The following is a 25958-nucleotide window of genomic DNA, read 5'->3' as shown; positions in this document are numbered from 1 at the left end:
GAAGGAAAATTCCATCCTTAGTTTGAATTTGCCCATTAGAAAAATTGCAGTATTACTGCTGACAGGGCAAAGCTTTCTGGGTTTTAGATCCTTGACAGGGGAAGTCATCCAGGTGTGTTTGAACAATGGACAGGAATTTGAAACTCTTGTTACTTCATGTAAGAACTTGACCTCCTTTTTCCTCTCCCCTCTTTCATCCATGGAAATACAGAATTTAGAGCAGCATGAATTCGGTTCCGTGGTGGTTCTGTCAACATTTCCATTCATAAATCCCTAATTTCAGGACTCTGTAACATAGCTATAAAATTTCCTTTGCTCTAATTTGGACTCTGAGGTCTCCTCTGGAAGGAGATTAGTTTTGCAAAACCAGAGATAATGCCTTTTTAGTCTGTCTTAGTTTGGTGTTCTATGGTTGTCTAAATCAAAGCTCTAAAATATACAAGACATTTATGGTCATTCATATAGCACTGGATCACATGCCAGGATTTCAGATTTTTGTTTCCATGTTATATTGTGGACCCTCTGAGCAGATGCTGTGTTCATCTCTAGGCATTGTATGTGACACCTGAAATTTGCATGTTGGGCAAACTACATTAGTGCCACTCTCATAACAGCCCTCAACCAAAAGGGGGACGTTTCTTCTACAGATACACTTACTGACAGGTAAATCTGATGGTCCAAATACCATCTTTTATAAAACAGAAGAGGTGAATTGAGGGGTCTCTACCCCATCTCCGAGCTACTTACTCACCCTTAGTCTTCTTGTCATACTTCTGAACTTTTCTAGTTCTCAGTCACATGAGAATAGTAGGGACAGAGAGCCAACTGTTATTCATATGAGAATATCATTTATGCTAGGCCAAGTGCTATACTTTTTTTCCCATCGAATACTTGGAGATTCTGGTATTTGGAGATTGGGGTTTCTGGATTAGCATCTTGTGGTCAAGTCCCTGTACACTTGTCAGCCCTGTAGCTCAGCCAAAACCCGCCCCCTCCAAACAAAACAAAACAAAACAAAAAAACAAATAAACATGTTTATCTTACATTCTGCAAAACGTTGTTGCATGGATTACTTTACTTCATCTTCACAAAGATGTGAATTAGGCCACATAGATGTTATTCTCCCCATTTTACAGATGCAGGAACAGGCTCACCTAAGTTCTGTGACTTGCCCCAAGTCATACTGGGTTAGCTAATCACAGGTCCAGATTTTCTGACCTGGCCATACCTGTGTGTACCAAATTTTCTTTTTAAACAGTGGCAAACTTTAAAAGCAGGTTTGGAAGCCACTTTTTTCCCACTGCAGAACCTAAAAAGTTAACTGGTTCACAAGGGAATCCAAACAGTGATGGTGACTATGGCCTCATTAACCAGCTGGGCCCCTCTCAGCATGAAGAAAGTGGACCAAGAGAGGAGCTCCAGGAGGGAAGGAGAGAACTGAGCATTCACCGCACACCTGTGGTCCTGAACGCATGGGACCCAATCCTGAAGGGAAGTGAAACAGGAAGATGAAGTCATCCAGAAACCCCAAGGCAGGCCGTAGCCTAAAGGGCTTTGATACAGAAGGTATCTCTAAAAATCAGTTGAAGGGACTTCCCTGGTGGCGCAGTGGATAAGACTCTGTGCTCGCAATGCAGGGGGTCCGGGTTCGATCCCTGGTCAAGGAACTAGGTCCCACATGCATGCTGCAACTAAGAGTTCACATGCCACAACTAAGGAGCCTGCTTGCTGCAACTAAGACCTGGTGCTACCAAATAAATAAATGAGAAATTTTTAAAAATAAATAAATTGAAATCCAAATTAGCTGAAGGTACACCCAGAAGTCAACCCCAAATGAAGCCCTGAATGAAGACCCATAATACAGATGAGAATTACTGAGTGACTACAGCAGGGATTCGAATTTAACGTGGCAGCTGGGAAGCCCTAGCTATTTGCAGGAAGTAGTTCTTTGTTAGACTCTGGCAGATTCCTTTAAATGGGCCCCATTTGCTAAAGAATTGAATGTCTGTACCTTTTATTCAGCAAAAGCAACTGAGACTCTTACTTGGACATTTGCTTCTCCAACTCCATTTGGAGTTGTTGCTTTAAATGCACTCTCCTCAGGGGTTACATTTCATCAGAGGAGGCTGTGACGAGGGCACTCCCCACTCCCCACTATTTCAGGATGAACAGATTTTAAGTTACAGGCGATAACAGATATAAGCAGAACTTGAAAATGTAAATGTTTAGTCTTGTTTGGCCACTGCCGAATTTGTGTCCCAGCCCTGTCTTACGATTTTAACTCCTGGCTTGTTTCCTAAAAACGATAAAAATGAACTCTTTGGTTCACATTTTCAGTGGATGTGGTTTGCAGAAATCATAAATTAAAGTAACCTAAGTGGAACAGAGCATTTTAACAAATAAGGTGAAAATTACTCCTTTTGCCCTTTGCATTCTTTTGGTTCACAAACTTGGAAAGAAACCTATGTTTTAAATAAAGCCCCTTTATACTCAAGGTTTCTGAACAGGCGGTGGAGGAATTAACGTTAGCACCAATGCTTTGCCTCTGATGGGGGCCTGTCTTGGCATTTTACTGGGGCTGCCGGACCTGGAAAGTACCTGGTGTGTTCAAGGACACAGAGAAGCGCGATGCTGTACACATGCAGCCATCCATGGTGGCGAGATTCCTGGAGCCTCTGCTCCTGGTTGGCACCCTCGCGGGGAATGGGCTGCATTGTTTTTATTGCTGAGACTTCTTACTGCACCTCTGTTCCAGCTGGGGATGCTTCGTTTCCATAGCAACAGCTCTCAGTGGTGCCAGGCTGGCCAGCAGTGTCAAAAGAAGGGACATTCCATAAATAGAGGCTACTTACCCCTAGGTGTCTGCCTTTAGTGGATGTCACAGGGCCCTTTGTTTAGGGCTTATCAGATGTGGTCGCCCTCAGCAGTGTTTGTGCAGAGTCCCTTGCTTTCCAGATGATTCTGGCGTTCGTACCTCTTCCTGTTGTTCTCATTTTCCAGTTATTTCTGTTTCTTTTGTATCCCTGACAAGCTGTTTAAAGACATGTCCGCATCTAGCGATCTTTTTTTCTCAGTATCTAGCTTAGTGCATATCGTAAGCACTCACTTTTTATTGACGGGTGAACAAAGGATGGGAACTTTTGGGAATTTCCTGGCCGTCCAGTGATTAGGACTCCGCGCTCTCACTGCCGAGGGCGCGGGTTCCGTCCTTGGTTGGGGAACTAAGATCCTGCGCAAGCAGTGTGGTGCGGCCAAAAAAGAAAGAAAGAAAAAATAAAAGATTGAAACTTATTTTTTTCCCTGGAGAGTGGCTCATTTGCAACATGGTTCGAAGAGACCACGCCCCTATCCATGAGCCACTCTTCCGTGTGTGCTTGCAGGTGTCGAACGTAACCAGCCAACTTGCAAAGCTCTAAAATATGGGTCGACAACCTTTGGTTCTCAGAGGGACAGTCTCATCTGAAGTGTCACACTCCATCTGGGAGGTCTGGAAATAATAATTACTATTTAGTGAGCCATCTTTATGAGCTGCCGTCCTCCATCAGGATTCTCTCGGCTGCGGAAGACAAAATCCACTTCAAACTGGCTTAGGCAAAAGGGGGATTATTTGGAAGCCTCTTGTTGTGTCTTGTTTTGAACAGTCAGTAAGTGCGTGAAACATCAGTGTCTCTGCCGGGCTTCTCAAACCACGGAGGCAGCACTGGAATACAGCTCTGGACCTTTCTGTCTGGGTCTCTTTCCAGGTGTCAGCTTCATCGTCTCTACCTGGACACCAGCTGCTCTCTAACCGAATTTCACATCGTAGGGCTGCCACCACCAGAGAGAGATGAATTTTGTTTCCCAGTTCTTTATGAGAAATCACAGAAAAGCTCCACGTGGCCCAGCTTGGGCTTGGTCTGCCTCTGGGACAGCTGACTCTGTTAGAACACAGTGAGAGGCAGACTCCAGGGAGGAAGGCAGAGAACTCAGTAAACAGTACCCGAGGTGTTCACTGCTAAGCCCTGTTTTCCTAAGAAGTCTCTGGGTTGGGACTGTTGCCCCTGTCCTAGAAATGAGGCCGTGCCTCCTAGAGGTTAAATGGCTTGACAGAGGTCACACAGTAAGTGGCAAGGCCAGTGTTCAGATCCCAGTCTGCTGCTTCAAAAAAACCGCTGCTTTTTACTAATACAGTGTATTGCTTTTCCAAACAATAAGAAGGGAACCAGCAGACAGTTGTAAAATTGGACAACAGAAATGATAGCAGAATAAGTGGGAAAACATCATTTTCTTCCTAGTAACCTTGAATATTAGCACCTTATTTTTTTCAAAGAACATAAAGCTGTATCAGTTCTTCTGAAAATGAGCAGCCTCTTCCTACTTCCTGTAGTGGCAGCAAATGGGATCTCAGTTTTAAATCTCTTAAAGGCTGCCGGTGGACTCAGGATAAAAGCAATATAATTCTCTCATAGAGCAAACTGCAAAATTAGATGCATCTAAGAGCCGGAGGGGATGTTCGTTTCTTGAGGCATTTCCATTGGTTCAGATCCACTCTGTCTACACAGGTGGCAGACAGCAGTTCTGGGCGGGGGGGAAGAGAGATGAAAGAAGAAGAAAGCAGCAGGGTTTGTGCCAGGTTCCATGCTGCTTATCTTCCGTGCACATGACCTAGCATGGCTTTGGTAGCCCATTCAGAGTCTACTTCAGGAGGCAAGGAAAATTAAGAATAATGGTTACAGTTAATGATGCACAGAAATGCAGAGATAGCATAATTGGTTCTGCTGAGTCTTCTGGGCCAGCTCCGTGGGTCGCCTTGCATCTCCCGATTGCAGAATTTGAGTTAGTAAAGAGGACGGCCCCAGTCACTGCCTCCTAGTAGCACCCTCCAGTGCAGGCTGCAGCCACGCTCCAGTGCTCGATTCAGAAACTCCGGTAAGGGGAGATTGAAAGCAGACATTTTTGGGTGATTAGTTCTGTTTTTAATCCACATACAGCCTGGAATGGAAAAGTAGCCACATTTTATTTTAAAGAGCGTCTCGGGACAGTGCCAGAATGTTTCTTTCAGCACATTTTCTGATTAGCTAGGTATAAAAGTATTTTAGTGTTACCTAAAAATAAAATCTTAACCTTTTGTAGATCTTATGATTTTTCCAATTACAAAATATTCCTCCTCCTGTGTGATTGATTGTTAGAGATTAGATAGCAAATATTAGGGTGTGTGTTGAGGATAGACTTGCTTGACAGAGTGAATGTTTCAGAAGAACCTTTTTGACTCTGGAAAGTGAATTATATTAAATTTCCTCGACTTCAGTACATTGTTATAACAAGTAAAAAAAGTATTCCAGCCTGAAAAAAAAAAATCTGGCAGACAGTTTATCTTTCTTTAAGACTGTGAAATGTAAGATTGTGTGAGTCTTACTTGTTCACTGAAAGAAAAAAAGTGGTGCCTTGAGCAGAGACAGTTCTGGTAGAATGCCAGATGAGAGAATAAGAGAGCAATAGGGATAGAAACCCTTTTCTCTGCGAAAGGATTGTGGAAACTTCTTCAGCCCTGAGATCTAAGTACAGAACTTGGTCCTTTGTGCGTTTCTTAGCCGAATGTCGTATGTCTTAGGGTGTTTGACCAGAAGACAATGGCTACAGTCCCATGAGTGCATCCTTACACCATGACATGACCAACAAAATCACAGAATTTCACGCAAGCTGTGCCCCAAAAGGTCAGTCCTTTCTGTGGGCAGTTGCCGGCAGGGGCCTCTGTAGTACTTTTCCATGCCATGATGCAGCATTTTTAGAAGGTTCCAGTGGGTTTAGAATTTATCCACCCCGGCAGCGTCAGGGGCATTAGACTCCACATTAACCAAATAGATAACAGTTACAGAATTTTGATGCTGTGTTTTGGAACCAGTGCTTACAGTTGTGCCTGAAGTTAGGGAAAGACGTGGGTGTCAGCCCACCTCAACCAGAGCAGTAGCCTCAGCACTGCTACTCTTCTGAGAAGTGCCCCCTCGGTATTTTTAATTTGTTGGCAAATAGTTGTCGAATTCCAGCTGTGCCCCCACTTTGGTTAGACGCTGGAGTAGAGGTGACCATGTGTATGATTTATCTCAGAGTCACTTTCGAGAGTAAGAAGGAACCACCGGTAATTATACTGAGACAGAAGTTATCATCTGGGCCTGTCACCCTGGCCACCGGAATGGTCAATTGCCTGAACCGTAGGGGGTTTAAGAGTGCCATTCATATCCTTGGGCCACACTCTAAAGGATACTTAAAGCCCTGTAAGTAACAGGGCTGATCCTTACACAGTAAACAATTCAAGAACATCATAAAAAAGTTCTTCTCTTTTATAATTATCCCGTTACCCACCCACACCTCCCAATCAGTTTCTTCTCTTGTTTTCTCTCTTGTCTTCTCATAACAAAAGCTTCTTGAAAAAACTAGTCTATACCAGGAGTCAGTAAGCTGTTCTGTTAAGGACCAGGTAGTAAGTATTTTAGATTTTATACGCCATCTGGCCTCTGACAAGTACCCATCCGTGCTGTCGTGTCGTGCAAGTAGCCGCAGACAGTACCTAAATGAATGGAATTGGTGTGATCCAAGCCGACGTTGTTTAGAGAAACAGGTGGCAGACTGGATGTGGCCCTGAGGCCGTCATTTGCTGGCCCCTGCTCACATACGCACCGTCTCCACTGAACCCACTCTCGTCAAGGTCATCAGTGACTTCCCTGGTGTCCAGTTTAGTGGCGAGCCTCTGTCCTAATCTTACATGAATTTTCAACAACATAAGATATAATCGCTTCCTTCCAACGCTTTTGTTTGGCTTCTGTGACAGCATAGTCCCTGATTTTCTCTCCTGTCACTGGTGGTTTTTTTCTTGCGTCTTTCCTCCCTTCTTTTTTTCTCCTAGACTTCTGAACGTTGGAGTACCCGAGGGCTCAGCCCTGGGCCATCTTCTTTCCTCTCCTCTCCTCCCCTCCCCTCCCCTGCCCTCTGTACCCTCTTCCTGGGTGATTTTTAGTCCTACAGACTTAAATATCATCTATAAGCTGATGACTTCTGAATTTCTGTTCTTTTTAATATTTATTTATTTGGCTGTGCCAGGTCTTAGTTGCGGCATGTGGGAGCTTAGTTGCTGCATGTGGGATCTTAGTTGCTGCATGTGGGATCTAGTTCCCTGACCAGGGGTCGAACCCAGGCCCCTGCATTGGGAGAATGGAGTCTTAACCACTGGACCATCAGGGAAGTCCCAACTTCTGAATTTCAATCTCCAGCCTGCACCTCTCTTCCAAGCTTCATCTTGATATCTCCCCTGGATATGTATATAATATGTATCTATCCCTAGGTGCAAACATGCATTTGCCCAGGCTGGTCATAAGCCCTGGAAATAGTCCTAATAATCTGTGCAGCTTTTTACACCTATTATGTCATGGAATCATCCTAACAACACCAGAAATAGGTGGCATCATCACCACTTTGCAGAGGGGAAACTGATCCCCAGGAGGTTGTCCGGCTGGTATGTGACAGCAGAGGCAGGCCTCAAACTCCTGCCTTCCGGCTGGAAAGTGGCAGAATTTCTCACTGCACTACAACTGTTTCGGAGGTGCTGAATCTGGAGTGAGGAAAGCAGGATGGTAGGAAGCGGAGAGGAAGCAGTTGCTGAGTGAGGCATCCTCTTGGGGTTGAGAGGGGCTGCTCAGTGAGACCCAGTTGCATTCCATCACCCCTTTTGATTGGTTGCTCCTGTTCAGATAAAATTTCCAAAGTTACAGATTTTGGACTTTGATAGCAATGCCGACTGTTGTTCTAAGATCAGACCTTCTGATGGTTAAAATACCTGTGTCTGGGTGGCAGAAATGACGAGTATAAAAGCGCTTTTGCTTCCCAGTCTTGGTAGGTGTAAGTGACGCAATCCAGCAGAGCAGACGCCCACTCCCTGCCTGTCCCAGGAGGTGGTGTGAGCCGCTGTTTATTCGAATAGCATCAGCTCAGACTTGGCAACACGGGCAAAGGAAGCCATAGCACAGTCACACGCAGCAGCTTGGTGTCCTTGTCCCCATGCGTGAAACCCTTGTGGATCCCAGAGATGGAGGAGGGTCAGAAGAGAGCTCTGTCTGGGACTGAGCCACACAGGGCGAGGAGGAGCTGCAGAGGAAGGAAGGAGTCCCAGCACCAGAACAAGTGGGCCTCCCGGAAGCCTGGGAAGGATGGGGAGATACAATCCCTCCTTCCAACAAGGAAGGAATTTCCTGCAGCGGAAGCCGACTTAAGTTTGCTTTTTGAGGATGTTTTCCAGCCAAAAGGAAAATGTGTTAGTTCGTAGTCTAGAGGTAATGCCTCCACTGGGTTCTGCTAAAGGCGGAGGTTCAGATAACTCTGTCAGGGCTTTTGTCTTTCTCCCCACATTGCAGCTTCACTGTCCTCTTTTGTCTGTCAGGGTGTCCTTCCCAGGGAGGCTGGCTGTTTCCCCTCGCAGGCACAGATGGCCACACACAGCTGTAGGGCGACGCTGACCTTGTCATTACATTTATAAAGGGCTCAGGAGGCCCCGTTAGGACAGGCCACTCAAATCCAAAATAAAGTGCATTCGATGAACCGAAGCGGGAGTTCTGCTTTTGGCTGCTGCCTCCTTCAGCAGTACGCGTGTTCTTCACGTGTGCAGCCGGGCGCCCTCTCCACTCCCCGAATACTGGACTCGCACAGTCACCACTGTGGTTGTCATACTTTCAGTGGGTGGCATCCATCTTTTCCGGGTTTTGTTTCAGTGGAACCATTGGGCTCACTGTTAGATGTAAGCAGCCCTTTCTAACTTCACTTCTTTGGTTTCCAAGTGGGATACTTATAAACGTTTTTAAGGTTTACCATGGTCCTGGAGCCCCTGTGCACAGCCGTGATTTTTTGTTTTTTTTTTAAGGTACCATTTTCTGGAACTTTCAAAAATCCAGAGCTTCCCTTACCCCCAACTTCAAGCCGCCTATCTCTCTGCAGGTGTTAAAGGTTACTGCATATGTGCACACACACACACACGTGCATGTCTTTATTTGCTGTCATCAACATGTGTAGTAATCACTGGGAAAGGGGGAAATAGCTTAGTTTTTAAATTAAAACTTTATGATGCAACTTGGCGAGAATCCTGAGTGTTTATTTGCCTGTATCCAAATGCTGGATTCCCTCTGTCCCTGCTGCTCAGGTCTCAGGTCTGGTAAAATCGTCAACACAAGCTCAATGAAGCAAGAGAGCTGTAGGCGTGTTCTTTTGAGGCCACCCTTGATCACAGTGTAGGGACTGGTGCTGCCTTGTTTTTCATTTATTCCTCTTATTCCAGGCACTTGAAGAGGCCCAGAAAGCGATTCAGCAGCTCTTTGGAAAAATCAAAGATATTAAGGACAAAGCAGAAAAGTCTGAGCAAATGGTGAGTTTAGGTTTCTTCCCGACACTTTTACACCAGAAGAGGAAGTTGGCTTCTCGTCCAGTCATACTACTTAATAGATGTGTTCTCCCTCTTGCTGCCAACCACAGCACCCACGACTCCAGTGCCAGCCCTGGGAGGGTGTCCATTCAGGAGGTGCTGATAGACACGTGGTGACTTACCATGCCTGCTGCCCTGTGTTTGCAGCCCTGTTTTTAAATAGGGAAAGTTCTCTTCTTCCCCTTTCCCCAAAATAGGTTCCTAGTCCTTTTGGATTCCTCTCTCTAGCATTTGTTCACATCACATATTTCTCAGTTCAGATGTATGACATGTCACTTGGCATCACTTGAAAACTGGACCTGGACCTGGACCTGGGAGGTGGGCTGCATCCTGCCCGTGATAGATGCTGAGGGGTTTGATTAAGCTCTCCCTCTATGCAGCGCTGCCCTCAGTGCGTGTGCTCAGGGGCCTCTGCAGACCGAGGGCCCCGTCAGTTTCTTCCACTCTAAATAGGAATAATAACTACCTCAAAGGGGTGTGGTAAGGATTAAACGTGTGAAGAGCACAGAGCATAGTACTAGGCTGGTGTTAGTTGCCTAATGAATGAAAACCATTATTGATGTCATTTTTCCCCCTACTTGTTTTGGTTATAATAACTCCTAACCCCTCGCAGACTTCTCTCCCTACATCTTATCAGAATCCACTCAAGAACAGGTCCAAGGTCACACTGCCTTGGATCCTTCCGTTGTCTTCAGTGGGCAGGATGTGGAACATGGGAGGGGTGGGCCCGGCTTCACAAGGCCGGGGGCGGGGGGGGGGGGGGGGCGGGAGGCAGTTTGATATTGTTAATGAGCCGCGTGGCCTCTGACGTCAGACTGCTGGCTTTCAGATCCACCCTCTCTCCTTATTCCCTGTGGGCCTTAAGCAAGTGATTTACACCCCCCCCCACCCCCACTGTTTCCTCACTGTGGAGGTAGTAGTCATGCGTACATCACGGGGGTGTGGGCATTCGGTGAGCACTTACGACCCTGAGTCTGGACCACGCTCCCTCTTCCAGCCGAGGGCGGATGCAGTCAAGTGGGAGTAGACTGCGCCTAACGCCATTAGGTGTTTCGTTTTAAAGCAGCCTGCATCCCAGGACAGTGCTGTGCTGGAGGGAAGAAGAGGCAGAGTGGAGAGAACTGATACTCGGGGAACCTTTCAGCGTGCCGAGCCCTGTGCCAGTTCCTTTGTACGAGTGGTCTGACTTCGCCCTCGCAACAGCCTCCTGAACTAGGCTTTCCTCTCATTATTATTTTAATGGTTGCCCATTTTATGGATGAGGAAACTGAGACTCAGTGAGGCTTAGCCACTTGTTCTAGGACACCGAGTTGGTGAGTGGAAGAGCCAAGATTCAACCCGAGAACTGTCTGACTCCCAAACCTGTTCCGTCCTTTTCTGGCTGCCCAGGGGTAACAGTTAAGGTAAATTAACAACCAGTGTTCTGTTTTGTGGGCTGGGCTCACGTGACTTTGGCCTGAGCCCCCCTTGCATGAGCTGCCATTACGAATTTTGTTTGGCGAATAACAAGAAGTTCGGTTTGTGTAGAGAAGCACAGGGTATGTGGTGGGGAGAGATGGGGAACACTGGGGGTGAAGGGACCAGTCAGCACCGGTGCAAAGCAGCAAGGGCCTGAAGAAGGAGCAGAAGGGGACAGGTTCTTGAGATGAGGCAGAGGAGGAATGTTCAGGATTTAATGACTGAATTAATGATGCCGGGATGAGAGGAGTCATAGATGATGCTGACTTTTAATTACAGTGGTTGAAGACCCCTGACACTAGCGCTGGAGCTAAGGAACCCAGGAAGAAGTACAGGGATTTTTTTGGTAGGAAAGAGAATGATGATTTATTTCAGTGTTGGAAGCGGGTGATCAGATTATAGGGCCAAACTTCTGTATCTGGTTTATTATACCATTCTTGATCTTCTTTTCCCCCAAACTCAGTTATTTAGTAAAGACATGATAGGTTCTTAAACTCCGGCCCCCCCCCCCCCCACCAACCCCTACAATAGAAATAGCGACATTTTGGTGGTCTGAGGGTCATAGAGAAAGCAGGCTTGATGAGGACAGGTCCCTGTGATAGAGGCTTTTGCTGCTAAGATCCAGGTCAGCCTTGTGGGTTTATGGGTGTGGAACTGAGCTGTACAGGTCGTGACCTTTACTTTATAGCTTCACCCAGGATGATCAGACTCTTAAAATCAGGTCACGTGACCTTAACTCGCTACCGGGGTTTTTCACTTTTAAGGGGAGAGCTATCTTTCCAGTGACTAGGATGTTTGCCTGGTATCCAGAGAGTTGCCTACCCTCTGAGTGTCAAAGAACCTGGGAAACAAAATTGCTCTTCAGAAAGCTTGTTGGTCAGCATGGACTTGGGAAGTTTAGTGGAAGAGTCTGCCTAGGTGTTAGTAAAATTGGAGAACTGTTCCCCCCTCACTAGTGAATGTACTTTTCTAATGGCTGAAATACACTTACATTCCCAGCTACAGAGTTTCTCACTCTGGGACCCAAGGCATCGACAGTGTTGAAACTTTACTCCCCCGATTGCCTTCTGTCTCCCTGAAGATTCTCCTCTTAGGATATCATGTTAAGCTTAGGTTGCAGGGGTTACATTTTAGTCTTTTGAGATTTGAGAAGAAATCTTTCTTTGCTGGAGACTGGATAGTAAACCCTAGTTCCACGAATAAAGGCCATCTCAATAGAATTAGCCGACTAATACTATACTATCCATTTTTTACCGAACCTAGTAGTAGCCTGGGTGCCAGAAGGCATACTTCCCTGCCCTGGTTCAGGAGGAGATCCGCTGTCCTTGCCTCCTGGACCCCATGTGCCCCATACTCAGTTACTATTTGGATCACTCCGTTTGGGGGGAAGAATAAAGTTCCTTTCATTCTTTCACAACTGAGGGTTTTGTAGCCCTGGGTAAAGTCTGCTGACGAAATGCCAAATTAAGTGTAAACGGGCTGATTGGAAATTATTTTGAGTATGTATTGGGAGAACACCTGTGTTCTCTCCAAGGGCTAACCGGAGGTGTGTTTGTCCTTATTTCATTTGCATTATTTTCTCCTGAGGCCGCTTGCAGACGGGTTTACATCTGTCTTAACCCTCCTCCCTTTCCTCCTGTGGTTTTTCACTGTTTAGGTGAAGGAAATCACCCGCGACATTAAGCAGTTAGATCACGCGAAACGCCACCTGACCACCTCGATCACCACGCTGAACCACCTGCACATGCTGGCGGGCGGCGTCGATTCCCTCGAGTAAGCACGTCCGCGGGCTCTTTCGGGTCCACGGGAAGTGAGTGAGTCACAGAGGAAGCAGCATCATAGGTTTATTTACTTCTCAACCAGGAGAGTCTCACCGTCCTGCCCCACTTTTACTTTGCGGCCTCGGGTGCTCCGCGTGTAACAAACACTTGAGACTTTGCATTGAGGGGCAGGTGAGTCTGAAGGGGACCCAGAAAGCATGTGGAGAATGACTCCAAGAACACGGGTCATTTCTGTGTGGTGGATCTCTATCATGGAGGCCGACGAGGCGATGTAGGGCTGTAATCATGCCACCCCAGCCTCTGCCTTGGCAAGTTTCCCTGCTTGTGTTGGGCTGAGTTGCACCACCATCCAATGTGCCGTATGGAAACAGATCCCTTATTGATCATTCTACCCACTTTTTTTTCCTTTTTTTCCAACCCACTTGTTCAAAGGCAGAAGCTTCTTGTTTGGCTCACAGGGGAACTATAGTGAATGGTGCATGAAAACATGAGAAATAGTATTAAAAGGAAGAGCCAGTTATTGACCACAGAGAAGCAGCCCAAAGCCTCCTTTACTAGCAAGATTCTGACATTCCTGTTCACGTCTATGGTCTCTCCCAGGCTGAGAATTCCCCCGGTCCCAGCCTCAGCGTAATCTCATATATGGACAAAGAAAGAGCACCTTCATAGGAATTTAGACAGTTTCCAAACTGGGGGCGAGTAGGGGGCAGACTCCTTCCTGGTCTCTCCCAGACGTTGCATGGGCGTCATTGAACCTTGGCCCGTTCTCTCGTGAGCCGTGGTCGGAGAGGTCAGCAGGCCCGTGGGAGACTGGAAGAGCAGTGACCTTGTCCCTTTCCTCAGGTGCTTAGTGCTTCCCACCAAACCAGCAGAGCAGGCAGTGGTAGCAACGTAACTCCTTGTCTTAAACTTGATCCTGTCTTCTTAAATGCCTCGTAAGAGAAGTCATAAATGACACTTTTAATTAAAAAACCCAACCCTAATGAAAACTTTAGATCTAATAATTTGTTCCTTCCTTGCTGTGTGTAACTGTTGATTTTATCAGCATCCTTTTATTTAAGCTTCATTAACCTTAGCAGGAGGGAAACTAAACGTACCTAAGCATACACAGAGTTGCTTAACACTGGCATAAAATCTACAGATTTGAGTTAATGTGTAAGTGCATATAAATGCTCTTTGTTATGTCCTGAAGTGTGTTTGGTTTGCTCAAATGCTGTAACCCTCAAATAATAACATCCCTACCCCTGTTCTCTGTCAAAAGCCTGCTAATCTGTAATGCCCAATCCAAATCCCCAAATCCGTAGTCTTCCTAGATTCCCCTCCCCCTACCCAGTGAGACTCCCTCGCTTACACATTCTTTTGTACCTCCCAGAGCACATAACTTAGACTTCTGTTTAGAGCTGCATTCATCCTACTTGGTACTACCTAGATGTGTCTTTGTTGCTCTCCCTTACTAACTCACATCCCCTTAAGGATTTGGACCTGGTCTTATTTTTTTCTCCTCCAGTGCATAGCACCATATATATTCAGTGCTCAGGAAATGCTTAAGTAAATTGAGTTGATGTCTACTTTAGAGCCCAGAGTAGGTTGGTCCATATCTGTATCTTGTGTCCTTAGTGTTTTTCTAGAACCCTCAACTTCCTGTTTCCTTGCAGAGCCATGACCAGGCGAAGGCAGTATGGAGAAGTTGCAAATCTTCTTCAGGGCGTAATGAATGTTCTGGAGCACTTCCACAAATATATGGGAATTCCACAGATCCGGCAGCTTTCTGAAAGGTAAAACGTTATTGGAGAAAATCATCTTCTCTTTTAAGAAAAGGTGGTGCTGGGAAGTGCTGAAGCACTCAGCTCAGGATGTTTATTGTAGAATCTCACTGTGGGAAGGAGCCTCAGAGGTCACCTGATCTGACTCTGATGCAGACGTTCCGTCTGTGTCCCCTCTGCGTCCCCTCACCAGCTGCTTACCGTGTCTTCTAACGCTACCTGTGTTAGTTGCTGGCCTGGTTCAACTCTCAGCCGCCCAAGCACGTGTTTGTGAGGGAAACTGTTCCAATTGTCTGTTTCCTTATAATAAACCAGCAAAACCCAGGACTTAGTGGCTAATGACCAGTTATGTTCCTGGCCTGGCCCAGCAGGGACAGCTCATCACTGCTCCTCCGTGCAGCATCAGCGGGGGTCCGTCGGTTTATTCTCGTGGGTGGCAGATTGGTGCTTGCTGTCGGCTGGGCACTCAGCCGGGTTGTCCTCCCTGGGCTGCTCGGGCTTCCTTGAGGTGGTGCAGGGGCCTGTGAATGAACATCCCAAGAGAACCAGGTCTTAGGAGTCACATAGAGTCACTTCTGTAGTCACAAGGCTGCCAACATTCAAGAGGAAGGGACCCCACCCCCAATGGGAGGAGTGTCAAAGTCCCACTGGTGTAAAAAGCACATGGGATGAGAGATTGCTGCGGCAGCCTTTGCGAATACAGTCTGTCCTTGAACTTCAGATGCAACAAAATGATGCAACAAATTTAGCCTCTTTAAATTTATTCTTTCCTTCCTATTCTGTTGAGTTTTAATCCCATATTCAGTAGAAAGAAAGGCAGATGCTTAAAGAGAAGGAAGATGAGGATCTGAAGGAAGATAAGGGGTGGGAAATTTAATGACTTTATCTATTAGAAGTAGCATCAGGGAAAATACTAAGGAGAGAGGGACAGTCACAATTGATGGATCCCAACGTTTTTGGCAACAAAGAGGAAACAAAGGGGCTGGTACTCAGCAGGAGCCATCGTTTTCACCTCTGCCTCCTCATGAGGCCTGATGGCTACAGGCCTCTTGTTCTCTAAGTTTTTTTTTTTTTTGACTGCGTTGGGTCTTCACTGCTGCGCATGGCCTTTCTGTAGTTGTGGCGAGCGGGGGCTAGTCTTTGTTGTGGTGCGCAGACTTCTCATTGCAGTGATTTCTCTCTCTCTCTCTTTTTTTTTTTAATTGATTGGTTGGCTGCTTTGGATCTTTGCTGCTGCGGCACAGGCTTTTTCTAGTTGTGGCAAGCGGGGGCTACTCTTCATTTCGGTGCACAGGCTTCTCATTGCGGTGGCTTCTCTTGTTGCGAAGCATGGGCTCTAGGCGCGCGGGCATCAGCAGTTGTGGCATGTGGGCTCAATAGTTGTGGCTCGTGGGCTCTAAAGCGCAGGCTCAATAGTTGTGGTGCACGGGCTTAGTTGCTCCACGGCATGTGGGATCCTCCTGGACCAGGGCTTGAACCTGTGTCCCCTGCATTGGCAGGTGGGTTCCTAACCACTGCACCACCAGGGGAGTCCTAAGTTTCTTTATTTCTAATTATATAAGTAATACACATATACATTTTCTTTATTAAAAAAAAGGCAGTATGGAGATGAAACTTAAGTCCTCTTTAGCTATACCTCACACCCCACTGCTTCCCACAGAGGTAGTTACTATTGTCAGTTCAGTGCTTATCCTCCAGATATTTTTCTGTGCATTTAAATAAATCTACAGTTTTAGATTGTGGGTTTATTTTGCTTTGTTTTGTTTTGTTTTAAATAAATGACCTCATACTATATGCTTCATTCCAAAACTTTTTTGTTTTTAACTTAGTATATATTAGAGGCTCTTCTACATCATTGTATACACACTCATTTCATTCTTTTCAACAGATGTATAGAATTCTGTAGTATAACGTACCACAGATTAGTTAACCATTTTCATACCACTAGACTGCTTCTAATTGTAAAAATATACTCTTTTTTGCACATCTGCAAGTAGGATAGATGCTGGGTGATAGGTCATGTGCATTTAAAATTTAAAATTTTAATAACTTCTGCCCCTTTGCCCTCCAAAGAGGCTTTATTTATTTGTAATACCATCTGCACAGTGTGTGAGTACCCATTTCCCCATGTCCTCAACAACACTTGATTTCCTTTTCATTTATCTGATAGATGAAAAATGGTACCTAGCTCCTTTCCTTTCCTTTTCTGTGGTAACTAGTGACATTAGTTTTCTTTTCATTTGATTATTGGCCATTTGCATTTCCTCTGTGAACTGCTGTTTATATCCTTTGTCTGTTTGTCTACTGAGTTATTTATCCCTTGCTTATTGATTTGTAGGAGTTCTGTATGTTTTCTGAATACTAATCCTTTGTCAGATCTGCCAGACCTTGCCTGCAAACACCATCTAGGTGTGTCACCTGTTTTAAAGGCAGATCTTTGTCCCTTCAGTTTCTTCAGTGGTAATTGGTCTTTTCAGGTTTCCTACTTCTTTTTTTTCCTTTTTTTACATTGTGTTCAAATATACGTTACATAAAATTTACTGTTTTAATCATTTTTTAGTGTACAGTTCTGTACACTAAAAGCATTAAGTAGATTCACAGTATTGTAGAACCATTACTACTCTATTTCCAAAACTTTTTCATTACCCCATGCAGAAACTTTGTATGCATTATATAATAACACTCTTTACCTCCTCTTCCCTGCCTCTGGTAACCTCTGTTCTATTTTCTGTCTGAATTTGCTTGTTCTGGGTACCTCATATAAGTGGAATCATACACTGTCGTTTTGTGTCTGGCTTATTTCAATTAGGATGTTTTCAGGTTCATCCCTGATGTATCATTTATCAGAATTTCATTCCTTTTTTAAGGCTGAATATCTTATTGTACATATAGACTATATTTTGTTTGTCCATTCATCTGCTAATAGACACTTGGATTGCTTCTACCTTGTGGCTCTTGTAGGATAGACTAAGCAAATCTATTGTTGGCGTTCATTGTTGCCTATTAAAAATCTAAAGTCCATCTCATTCTTATTCCTTTATAGATAATCTATTTTTGTTTTATTTTTATTTTGTTCTGGAAGCATTTGAGATTTGGGGGTGGGAAAATCAGAAATTTTACTAGAACATAGCTCTCTTTTCATTCATGTTGCTGTGTACTTAATTGTTTTCTTAATCTGAAGACCCATGAATTTCTTAAGTTATAAGAAATTGTTCTCTGATTTCTTCAAGTGGCTGTTTTTTTTTAAGCTCTTTATTGGAATATAATTGCTTTACATACACTCTTGTACCAGTTTTTGAGGTACACCAAAGTGAATCAGCTGTATATATACATATATCCCCATATCCCCTCCCTCCCACGACTCCCTCCCACCCTCCCTGTCCTGGCCCTCTAAAGCATCACCCATCATCGAGTTGATGTCCCTTTGTTATACAGCAACTTCCCACTAGCTATGTATTTTACATTTGGTAGTGTATCTATGTCTATGCTACTCTCTCACTTCATCCCAGCTTCCCCTTCGCCACCCCTCCTGCCCCCAGCCCCGTGTCCTCAAGTCCATTCTCTACATCTGCATCTTTATTCTTGCCCTGTCACTGGGTTCATCAGTACCATTTTTTTAGATTCCGTATATATGAGTTAGCATACCGTATTTTTCTCTTTCTGGCTTACTTTGCTCTGTATGACAGTCTCTAGGTCCATCCACCTCCTTACATATAGTTCAATTTCATTCCTTTTTATGGCTGAGTAATATTCCATTGTATATATGTGCCACATCTTCTTTATCCATTCATCTGTTGATGGTTATTTAGGTTGCTTCCATGTCCTGGCTATTGTAAATAGTGCTGCAATGAACATTATGGTACGTGTTTCTTTTTGGATTATGGTTTTCTCCAGGTATATGCCTAGTAGTGGGATTACTGGGTCATATGGTAGTTCCATTTTTAGTTTTTTAAGGAAGCTCCATTCTGTTTTCCATAGTGGCTGTGTCAACTTACATTTCCATCAACAGTGCAGGAGAGTTCCCTTTTCTGCACACCCTCTCCAACATTTATTGTTTCTAGATTTTTTGATGATGGCTATTCTGACCGGTGTGAAGTGATATCTCATTGTGGCTGTGACTTGGATTTCTCTAATGATTAGTGATGTTGAGCATCTTTTCATGTGTTTGTTAGCCATCTGCATGTCTTCTTTGGAGAAGTGTCTATTTAGGTCTTCTGCCCAATTGTGGATTGGGTTATTTGCCTTTTTGGTGTTAAGCCACATGAGCTGCTTATATATTTTGGAGATTAATCCTTTGTCCATTGCTTCATTGGCAGGTATTTTCCCCCATACTGTGGGTTGTCTTCTTGTCTTGTTTATGGTTTCTTTCGCTGTGCAAAAGCTTTTAAGTTTCATTAGGTCCCATTAGTTTATTCTTGATTTTATTTCCATGATTCTAGGAGGTGGGTCAAAAAGGATCTTGCTTTGATGGATGTCATAGAGTGTCCTGCCTATGTTTTCCTCTAGGAGTTTTTTAGTGTCTGACCTCACATTTAGGTCTTTAATCCATTTTGAGTTTATTTTTGTGTATGGTGTAGGAAGTGTTCTAATTTCATTCTTTTACATGTAGCTGTCCAATTTTCCCAGCACCACTTATTGAAGAGGTTGTCTTTTTTCCCTTGTATATTCTTGCCTCCTTTGTCAAAGATAAGGTGCCCATATGTGTGTGGGTTTACCTCTGAGTTCTCTATTCTATTCCATTGATCTACCTTTCTGTTTTTGTGCCAGTACCATACTGTCTTGATCACTGTGGCCTTGTAGTATAGTTTGAAGTCAGGAAGCCTGATTCCACCAACTCCATCTTTCCTTCTCAAGATTGCTTTGGCTATTCGGGGTCTTTTGCGTTTCCATACAAATCGTAATATTTCTTGTTCTAGTTCTGTGAAAAATGCCATTGGTAATTTGTTAGGGATTGCGTTGAATCTGTCAATTGCTTTGGGTAGGATAGTGATTTTCACAATGTTGATTCTTCCAATCCAAGAATATGGTATGTCCCTCCATCTGTTTGTATCGTCTTTGATTTCTTTCATCAGTGTCTTATAGTTTTCTGAGTGCAGGTCTTTTGCCTCCTTAGGCAGGTTTATTCCTAGGTGTTTTATTCTTTTTGTTGCAATGGTAAATGGAAGAGTTTCCTTAATTTCTCTTTTTGCTCTTTCGTTGTTAGTGTATAGGAATGCAAGAGATTTCTGTGCATTAATTTTGTATCCTGCTACTTTACTGAATTCATTGATTAGTGCTAACAGTTTTCTGGTAGAGTCTTTAGGGTTTTCTATGTATAATATCATGTCATCTGCAAAGAGTGACAATTTTACTTCTTCTTTTCCAATTTGGATTCCTTTTATTTCATTTTCTTCTCTGATTGCTGTGGCTAAAACTTCCAAAACTGTGTTGAATAATAATGGTGAGAACGGACACCCTTGTCTTGTTCCTATTCTTAGAGGGAATGCTTCCAGTTTTTCACCATTTAGAACGATGTTGGTTGTTGGTTTGTCATATATGGCTTTTATTATGTTGAGGTAATTTCCTTCTATGCCCATTTTCTGGAGAGTTTTAATCATAAGTGGATGTTGAATTTTGTCAAAAGCTTTTTCTGTGTTTATTGAAATGATCATATGTTTTTTATTCCTCAGTTTGTTGATATGATGTATCACATTGATTGATTTGCGTGTATTGAAGAATCCTTGCATTCCAGGGATAAACCCCACTTGATCATGGTGTATGATCTTTTTAATGGAGAGTACAGAGTTTTAACCATAGGACCACCAGGGAAGTCTCAAGTTTTTATTTTTTAATCTTCAGGGTATCTAGTTGATTCTTTTATCAAGAGCATAGTATCCTCTTAAATCTCTCAGGAGTATAAATGATACGTGTTTTAAACGTCTGTTTCTCTGATGTCAGGTCTTCAGTTTGTTGAGTGTGATGACTCCCCTTCTTGGTGTTTGCACTCTTCCAGTATTTGGTGATCTCTAGCTGAATGCTCACTATTGGCTGTGAGATTCTCTGTTAGTCTGATCAGGGATGCTCTTTTACTGCCATCTCCTTGTGATGGGGAGGCAGCATAGTCCACTTCCGGGGTGAGGTGGGGCTGGAGCTGGAGAGCCACCAGGCAGGATATGTGGTGGCTGATTTTCTGGGCCCTTGGGCTCCCTGACCTGCCTGGATGTTATCAGCCCTGTGGCCTCTTGTGGACTTCTTAGACCCACACCCACTCCTGACCTAAGCACTCAAGGCAGGGGTGAGACCTGGGCACTGGCTTCGTTGCTTCTCTTGCGGGAGCCCAACGTATCCCTCCGGTGGTTGCCCGGGGCCCCCCTCCTGCTCCCGGAATCCACTCCACTCATGTCCTTCATTTTTGCAAAGCCATTTTAGGCAGGGGTTTCCTTCTTCAGTCCTGTCCTACCAGAGTTTCTAGTCTGCATTGCTTTTCTTCCCTGATTCTGGATTCTTATTAAAATCTTTTCATTATTTCTGAGAATCCGGGGCAGGAAGGGAAGGGTTGCACCATGTGCTCAGGGTGCCATCTTAGAGTGGAAATGCCGAGGAACTGTTAAGGAGTGTCGGAACAGAGCTTGGCGGAATACTTGGGAAATCACCAGCCTTCCCCTCATCCTTGCTAACCCTTCACACTCAGAGCTGTCTGATCACCATGGGGAGTGTGAAGCAGCCAGGAGAGCAGACAAACGGGGCTTTGTGAGCTGCAGGAAAGAAGGAAGCTCGGATGGAGAAGGCAGACGTGCTCTCAGTAGTTGGAGGGCAGTATAACCTCCCCTTACCCTCCTGATGATCCAGAGTTGATCTTTTTTCCCATTTTTCACTTATTCTTTTCTTCATTTACCTAATAGATATTTATCACACACTTTCTACATCCCAGGCCCTGTGCTGAGGTCCTGAGGGCACAAAGATAAGAAACACATACTCTCTGCCCTCAAAGCGCTCACCATTTCTGTGAGAGACAAGACACTAATAGAAATACCATAGGATGGATGTAGTATTTGTACAGGCACAACAGGGTCTCAGAAGAAGAATTAATAGACTCAGCCTTCAGGGACCAAGGGTAGGGGTCTTAGAAGAATTTAATTTTAATCTGATCTTAAAAGAATGGGTAGGATCTTACCACCAAGACAAGAGAGAGGGGGAAAAATAGGAGAGAGAGAGAGAGAACATTGTGGTACTTGGGGGAACAGTGGAGGGTGAAAGCCTGTCTAAGTAGGCAGGGTCAGATTTTATATGCTTTGCTGAAGAATCTGCTCTTCATTTTGTGGACAATGAAAGATTTTAAGCAGGGAGAGGCATGGTCTTTTTGTATTTTGTAAAAGTCTTGTGGGTTATAGGTACAAGAGACTGGAGGTTGGGATTGTGTTCTGGATTAGAAAAGATAAAGACCATGCTGTGACAGTGACCGTGATGAGGTCAAGGAGATGTGGTGAGGAGGTGGTTACCCATTGGTTGCATGGAATGGGCACTGTTGATGGCAGGAACATGGCAGAACTGAGTTTTATTTATAAAAAAGCACTATAGGGACAAACAAAATAATGCACTCTTTCAGGATCCCTTGCCTTTTAACTTTTTTTTTCAAAGAAGTGGTTTTATAAATTTGAAGGGATTTTGTGATCACTGCTGTAATGACACTTCCCTTAAAAAGAGAAAAAGATAACATTCTATCAATATAATTCGGTGCTCCAGCCATTCATTATCATGTAGGGTTGCTGCAAACACAAAAGGATTTACTTTTCTTTTAGTTCATTTCACAACTTCTGTCTGCAAAAAAAAGTGTGTTGATGAATAGAGAATACGTGGTATTAAGTAACATGAAAAATAACAGAAGGGCAGGAATCTCTTGTTTCCAATGCCTGACTATAATTTTTTTTCAAAAGGTACTAAAAGTTTGAGGGAAGTCCAGACATCTTATTTTTAGCATCATTTCTGGTGAATTTTCCTCCCTCATGTTTACATAGTGATGGTAGAACCATCTGGAAATGATAGAAATAGCTTGTTTGTTTGGGGGGAGGGGAGAAGGCAGGAGAGTTACACCCAGTGCACTGTTCCAGCTTCTCTAACTTAATAGCTTGCTGTCTGTAAACTGTGGAAGTCGTAGGAAAGGTTGTGTTCAGAAATCTTTGCCTGTACATTTGAAATATGAAGTTCATAGGTTTTGATTTGAATATAGCTGTTTCTTCCAGCTACCCTTCTGGAAAACGGTTAAACGTTAATGTAGCGTTGAAGGAAAGATTCTTCTTCTTTAATGTCATCTTTACATTTCAAATCCTCCATGAAAGCAAATGTGTCTAGTAAGCAGGCAATATTTCCTGAGGAAGAATGGAAGATTCTTGCATTCTCTTGAAACCCATGAAACCTTTGAACTGAAGCATATTTTTCATGGTTATTTCTAACTTTATACATGAGAGGTACTTGGCAGGTTGAGGGGATCATGTGGCTTAGCAATCAAAGAAACTAAAGTGGAGAATGAAAAGGCCTGGCTAATCAACTATACTTCAATGAAATTTAAAAGAAAGAAAGAAAAGTCCTGGCTAGCTGTGTGACTGTGACGGAAAGAAGTTAAGTTTCAAAAGAAAGTGTAAGTGTTGTGTTTGATGATCTCCAAGCGTCCCACTAGGTCACTCTAAGATTCTGGGTTGAGACTCCGTCTGTTTGGAGATGGAGCATCTGACTAAGCTGACTGACTAACCGTTCTGTCCAGTACAGACTCTGTATTTTGGGAGGTCAGTTTCTTGTGAATCATTGAGGGTATGTTCTTTGGGACAGTCATTCACGAGGTATTGGAAGCCTCAGGGTTATTTTATCCTTGAATGTCTAAATGGCTTCATAGTTTGCTGTCCCTCTGCTGCCACCCCTTATGAAATCTCATAGCACATTTAGGGAACGGCGCCTTTGCACAACCCTTGGTCACATGGCATGGAGGATGCTAGGGGGCAGTTGGTTGACCTTTGTTTTCAGGCAGCACAGTGAATCTTTTATTTCCTAAGAGTGGTCAACACCAAGTTGTCACCACCCAACCAGGCTGAGCTTTTTGGATGCCAGGAGGAGTCGTTATTTCTCCTCTTCTCTGTTAGTTGTAGATTGATTTTCATAAGGATGACTAGGAAGTCTTAGTAGCTGAACTCATATATATATATATATATATATATGCTCCACTAACCGAGTCTGTTGCTCCATCTCTTACTTTTCATCGTTGGAAGAGGAAGGAGTATAGAGGAGTGAGGCCAAAGCTGTGTTCTTTTATGTGTGTTGACGTCTTTCTAGGATTCTGCCCAGGCAACTGATTGTGAAGACTACTGTTCACATCTTACCCTGAAAGTGCACGGGTCGTGGTTTGGGTTTATAGATACCACCATTAATGTCAGTGAGGAAAATGGTTTCTCTTTCATCTGAGTTACTGGTAGATACTTCAGAAACTACTTGGAAACATTGATGTGCAAAAGCTTATTATCTGGGACCTCCTAGGTGGCGCAGTGGTTAAGAATCCACCTGCCAATGCAGGGGACACAGGTTCGATCCCTGCTCCAGGAAGATCCCAGATGCCACGGAGCAACTAACCCCGTGCGCCACAACTATTGAGCCCATGTGCCACAACTACTGAAGCCTGTGTGGCTAGAGCCCGTGCTCTGCAACAAGACAAGCCATGGCAATGAGAAGCCCGCGTACCACAGCGAGGAGTAGCCCCCGTTCACCACAACTAGACAAAGCCTGTGTGTAGCAACGAAGACCCAACACAGCCAATAAATAAATAAATAAATAAATTTTTTTAAAAAAAGAGATTATTATTCTGCTCCGACGTTAATTAAACACCTGACCTGCAGTCACCTGTAAAGATGGGTGTTGTAGAATAGTCAGTGCTGGAGCAGATACCAGAAGGCATCTAGTCCAGGCCTCCACCCCACCCTCTTATTTCACAGCCATTCTTAGTTATGGCCCACGTAGGGGAAATGACTTAATTAAGATTACATGTAGCTCATCAGTGGCACAGGTAAGTCTAGACTATCTCAAGAGGTGACCTTGGAAATGGGTTGAAGAAGAGGGCAAGGGGGTCTGCCAATCACAATCTGGTACTTGTGCACTTATCATAGGCTCTGGTTGTCTTTTTAGGCACCCCAACTTGTTTTTTTAAAATATAGTTTATTAAAGTATAGTTGATTTACACTGTTGTGTTAATTTCTGCTGTACAGCAAAGTGATTCAGTTATACACACACACGCACACACACACACACACACACACACACGTTCTTTTTCATATTCTTTTCCATTATGGTTTATCACAGGATGTTGAATGTAGTTCCCTGTGCTATACAGTAGGACCTTATTGTTTATCCATTCTCTGTATACTAGTTTGCATCTGCTAATCCCAAACTTCCAGTCCATCCCTCCCTCACTCTCCCTTCCCTTGGCAACCACGAATCTGTTCTCCATGTCTGTGAGTCTGTTTCTGTTCCATAGATAAGTTCATTTGTGTCATATTTTAGATTCCACATATAAGTGATAGCATATAGTATTTATCTTTCTCTTTCTGACTTCACTTGGTGTGATCATCTCTGGGTCCATCCATGTTGCCTCAGGCACCCCAGTTCCACATCTGGTTAAGAATATGGAGTTAGGGGATGGTGGGGTGGGCCAGGTGACAGAGCTGGGACCATCATATCACTGAGATGCTCGGGAGCCCGGAGAATAAAACTGTGACTGTCCCTGGTGGGGGTGGAACTTCCCCCACAGGAATGATCCTGTGGCTTAGGAGGGAACCTGGGCTCTCTGTGTGCTGCCAAGAGGAGAGGAGGAACAGAGGGGCCTGAGCTCTGGGAGCTCCGTCTTGTGACCTGGCACCAGGGGAGTCTGTCTGCCTGGCCCATCATGGGGAGTCATAAGACCTCGGAGGTAATGGTTTTACAAAAGCATGTTCTCTTCTCTCCTGTCAGAGCTCACACTCAAGGAATGTTCCCCATGGTCCCCTGGGCAAGTGTAGATGGATGGCCCTGATTCTGACTTGGGGGGACTCTGGAGATAGCCTTACTCTGTCATTTCTAACCCCCTTGGAAAGTGACTAAAGAGGCTGTAAACCCACCTATAAGTTTCAAAGTTTTGAAGATAGTGGAAAAACCCTGGAAAGTATTTGGAATAAGGCATAATTATAACGATGCCACAGAGAAACCAGACGGTTTTGGGTCCCAACTAACCCCTCATTAAAAAAAAAAATCTCTGTATGTCGCCAGGCACTGCCTAGTAGCCAAAGAAATTGTGGTTTTGAGCTGTTCACTATTTCTAGAAACTTCATAAAGTTACTTCCAAAGTAACAGGGTGGAGACCAAAAAAGGCAGAAGGCGACTTTATGGTGCTTTGAGCAAAGATAAAATGTTTGCCTCACGCTCAGGGCGGTGCAGCTCCGAGGACGGCTGGCGGCTGGCAGAGACATCCAACTCCCAGGGCTGGTGGAGGCCGAGCTCCTCGCAGGGGGCTGACCTGCAGCTCAC

The 25958-nt window shown here is 44.4% G+C and overlaps 1 protein-coding gene across 4 annotated transcripts in view; it reads left to right on the top strand.

Annotated features, from left to right (window-relative positions):
- VPS53 (VPS53 subunit of GARP complex) overlaps positions 1–25958 on the top strand; it is a 131745-nt gene that overhangs the window by 23640 nt on the left and 82147 nt on the right. For 3 of the 4 annotated variants that reach the window (XM_057715915.1, XM_057715914.1, XM_057715916.1), the window contains 3 exons: positions 9296–9382; positions 12555–12670; positions 14334–14453. In XM_057715915.1, the coding sequence (XP_057571898.1) occupies positions 9296–9382; positions 12555–12670; positions 14334–14453 (323 nt within the window). Of the gene's footprint in view, positions 1–9295; positions 9383–12554; positions 12740–14333; positions 14454–25958 lie in introns of those variants that run through there. The other variant, XM_057715917.1, reaches the window with a different exon arrangement.

This window comes from Hippopotamus amphibius, chromosome 17 (assembly GCF_030028045.1).
Source record: "Hippopotamus amphibius kiboko isolate mHipAmp2 chromosome 17, mHipAmp2.hap2, whole genome shotgun sequence".
NCBI classification, from domain to species: Eukaryota; Metazoa; Chordata; class Mammalia; order Artiodactyla; family Hippopotamidae; genus Hippopotamus; species Hippopotamus amphibius.
The sequence above is the reverse complement of the archived record's forward strand: the minus strand, read 5'-3'. Positions and strand labels throughout refer to the sequence as shown.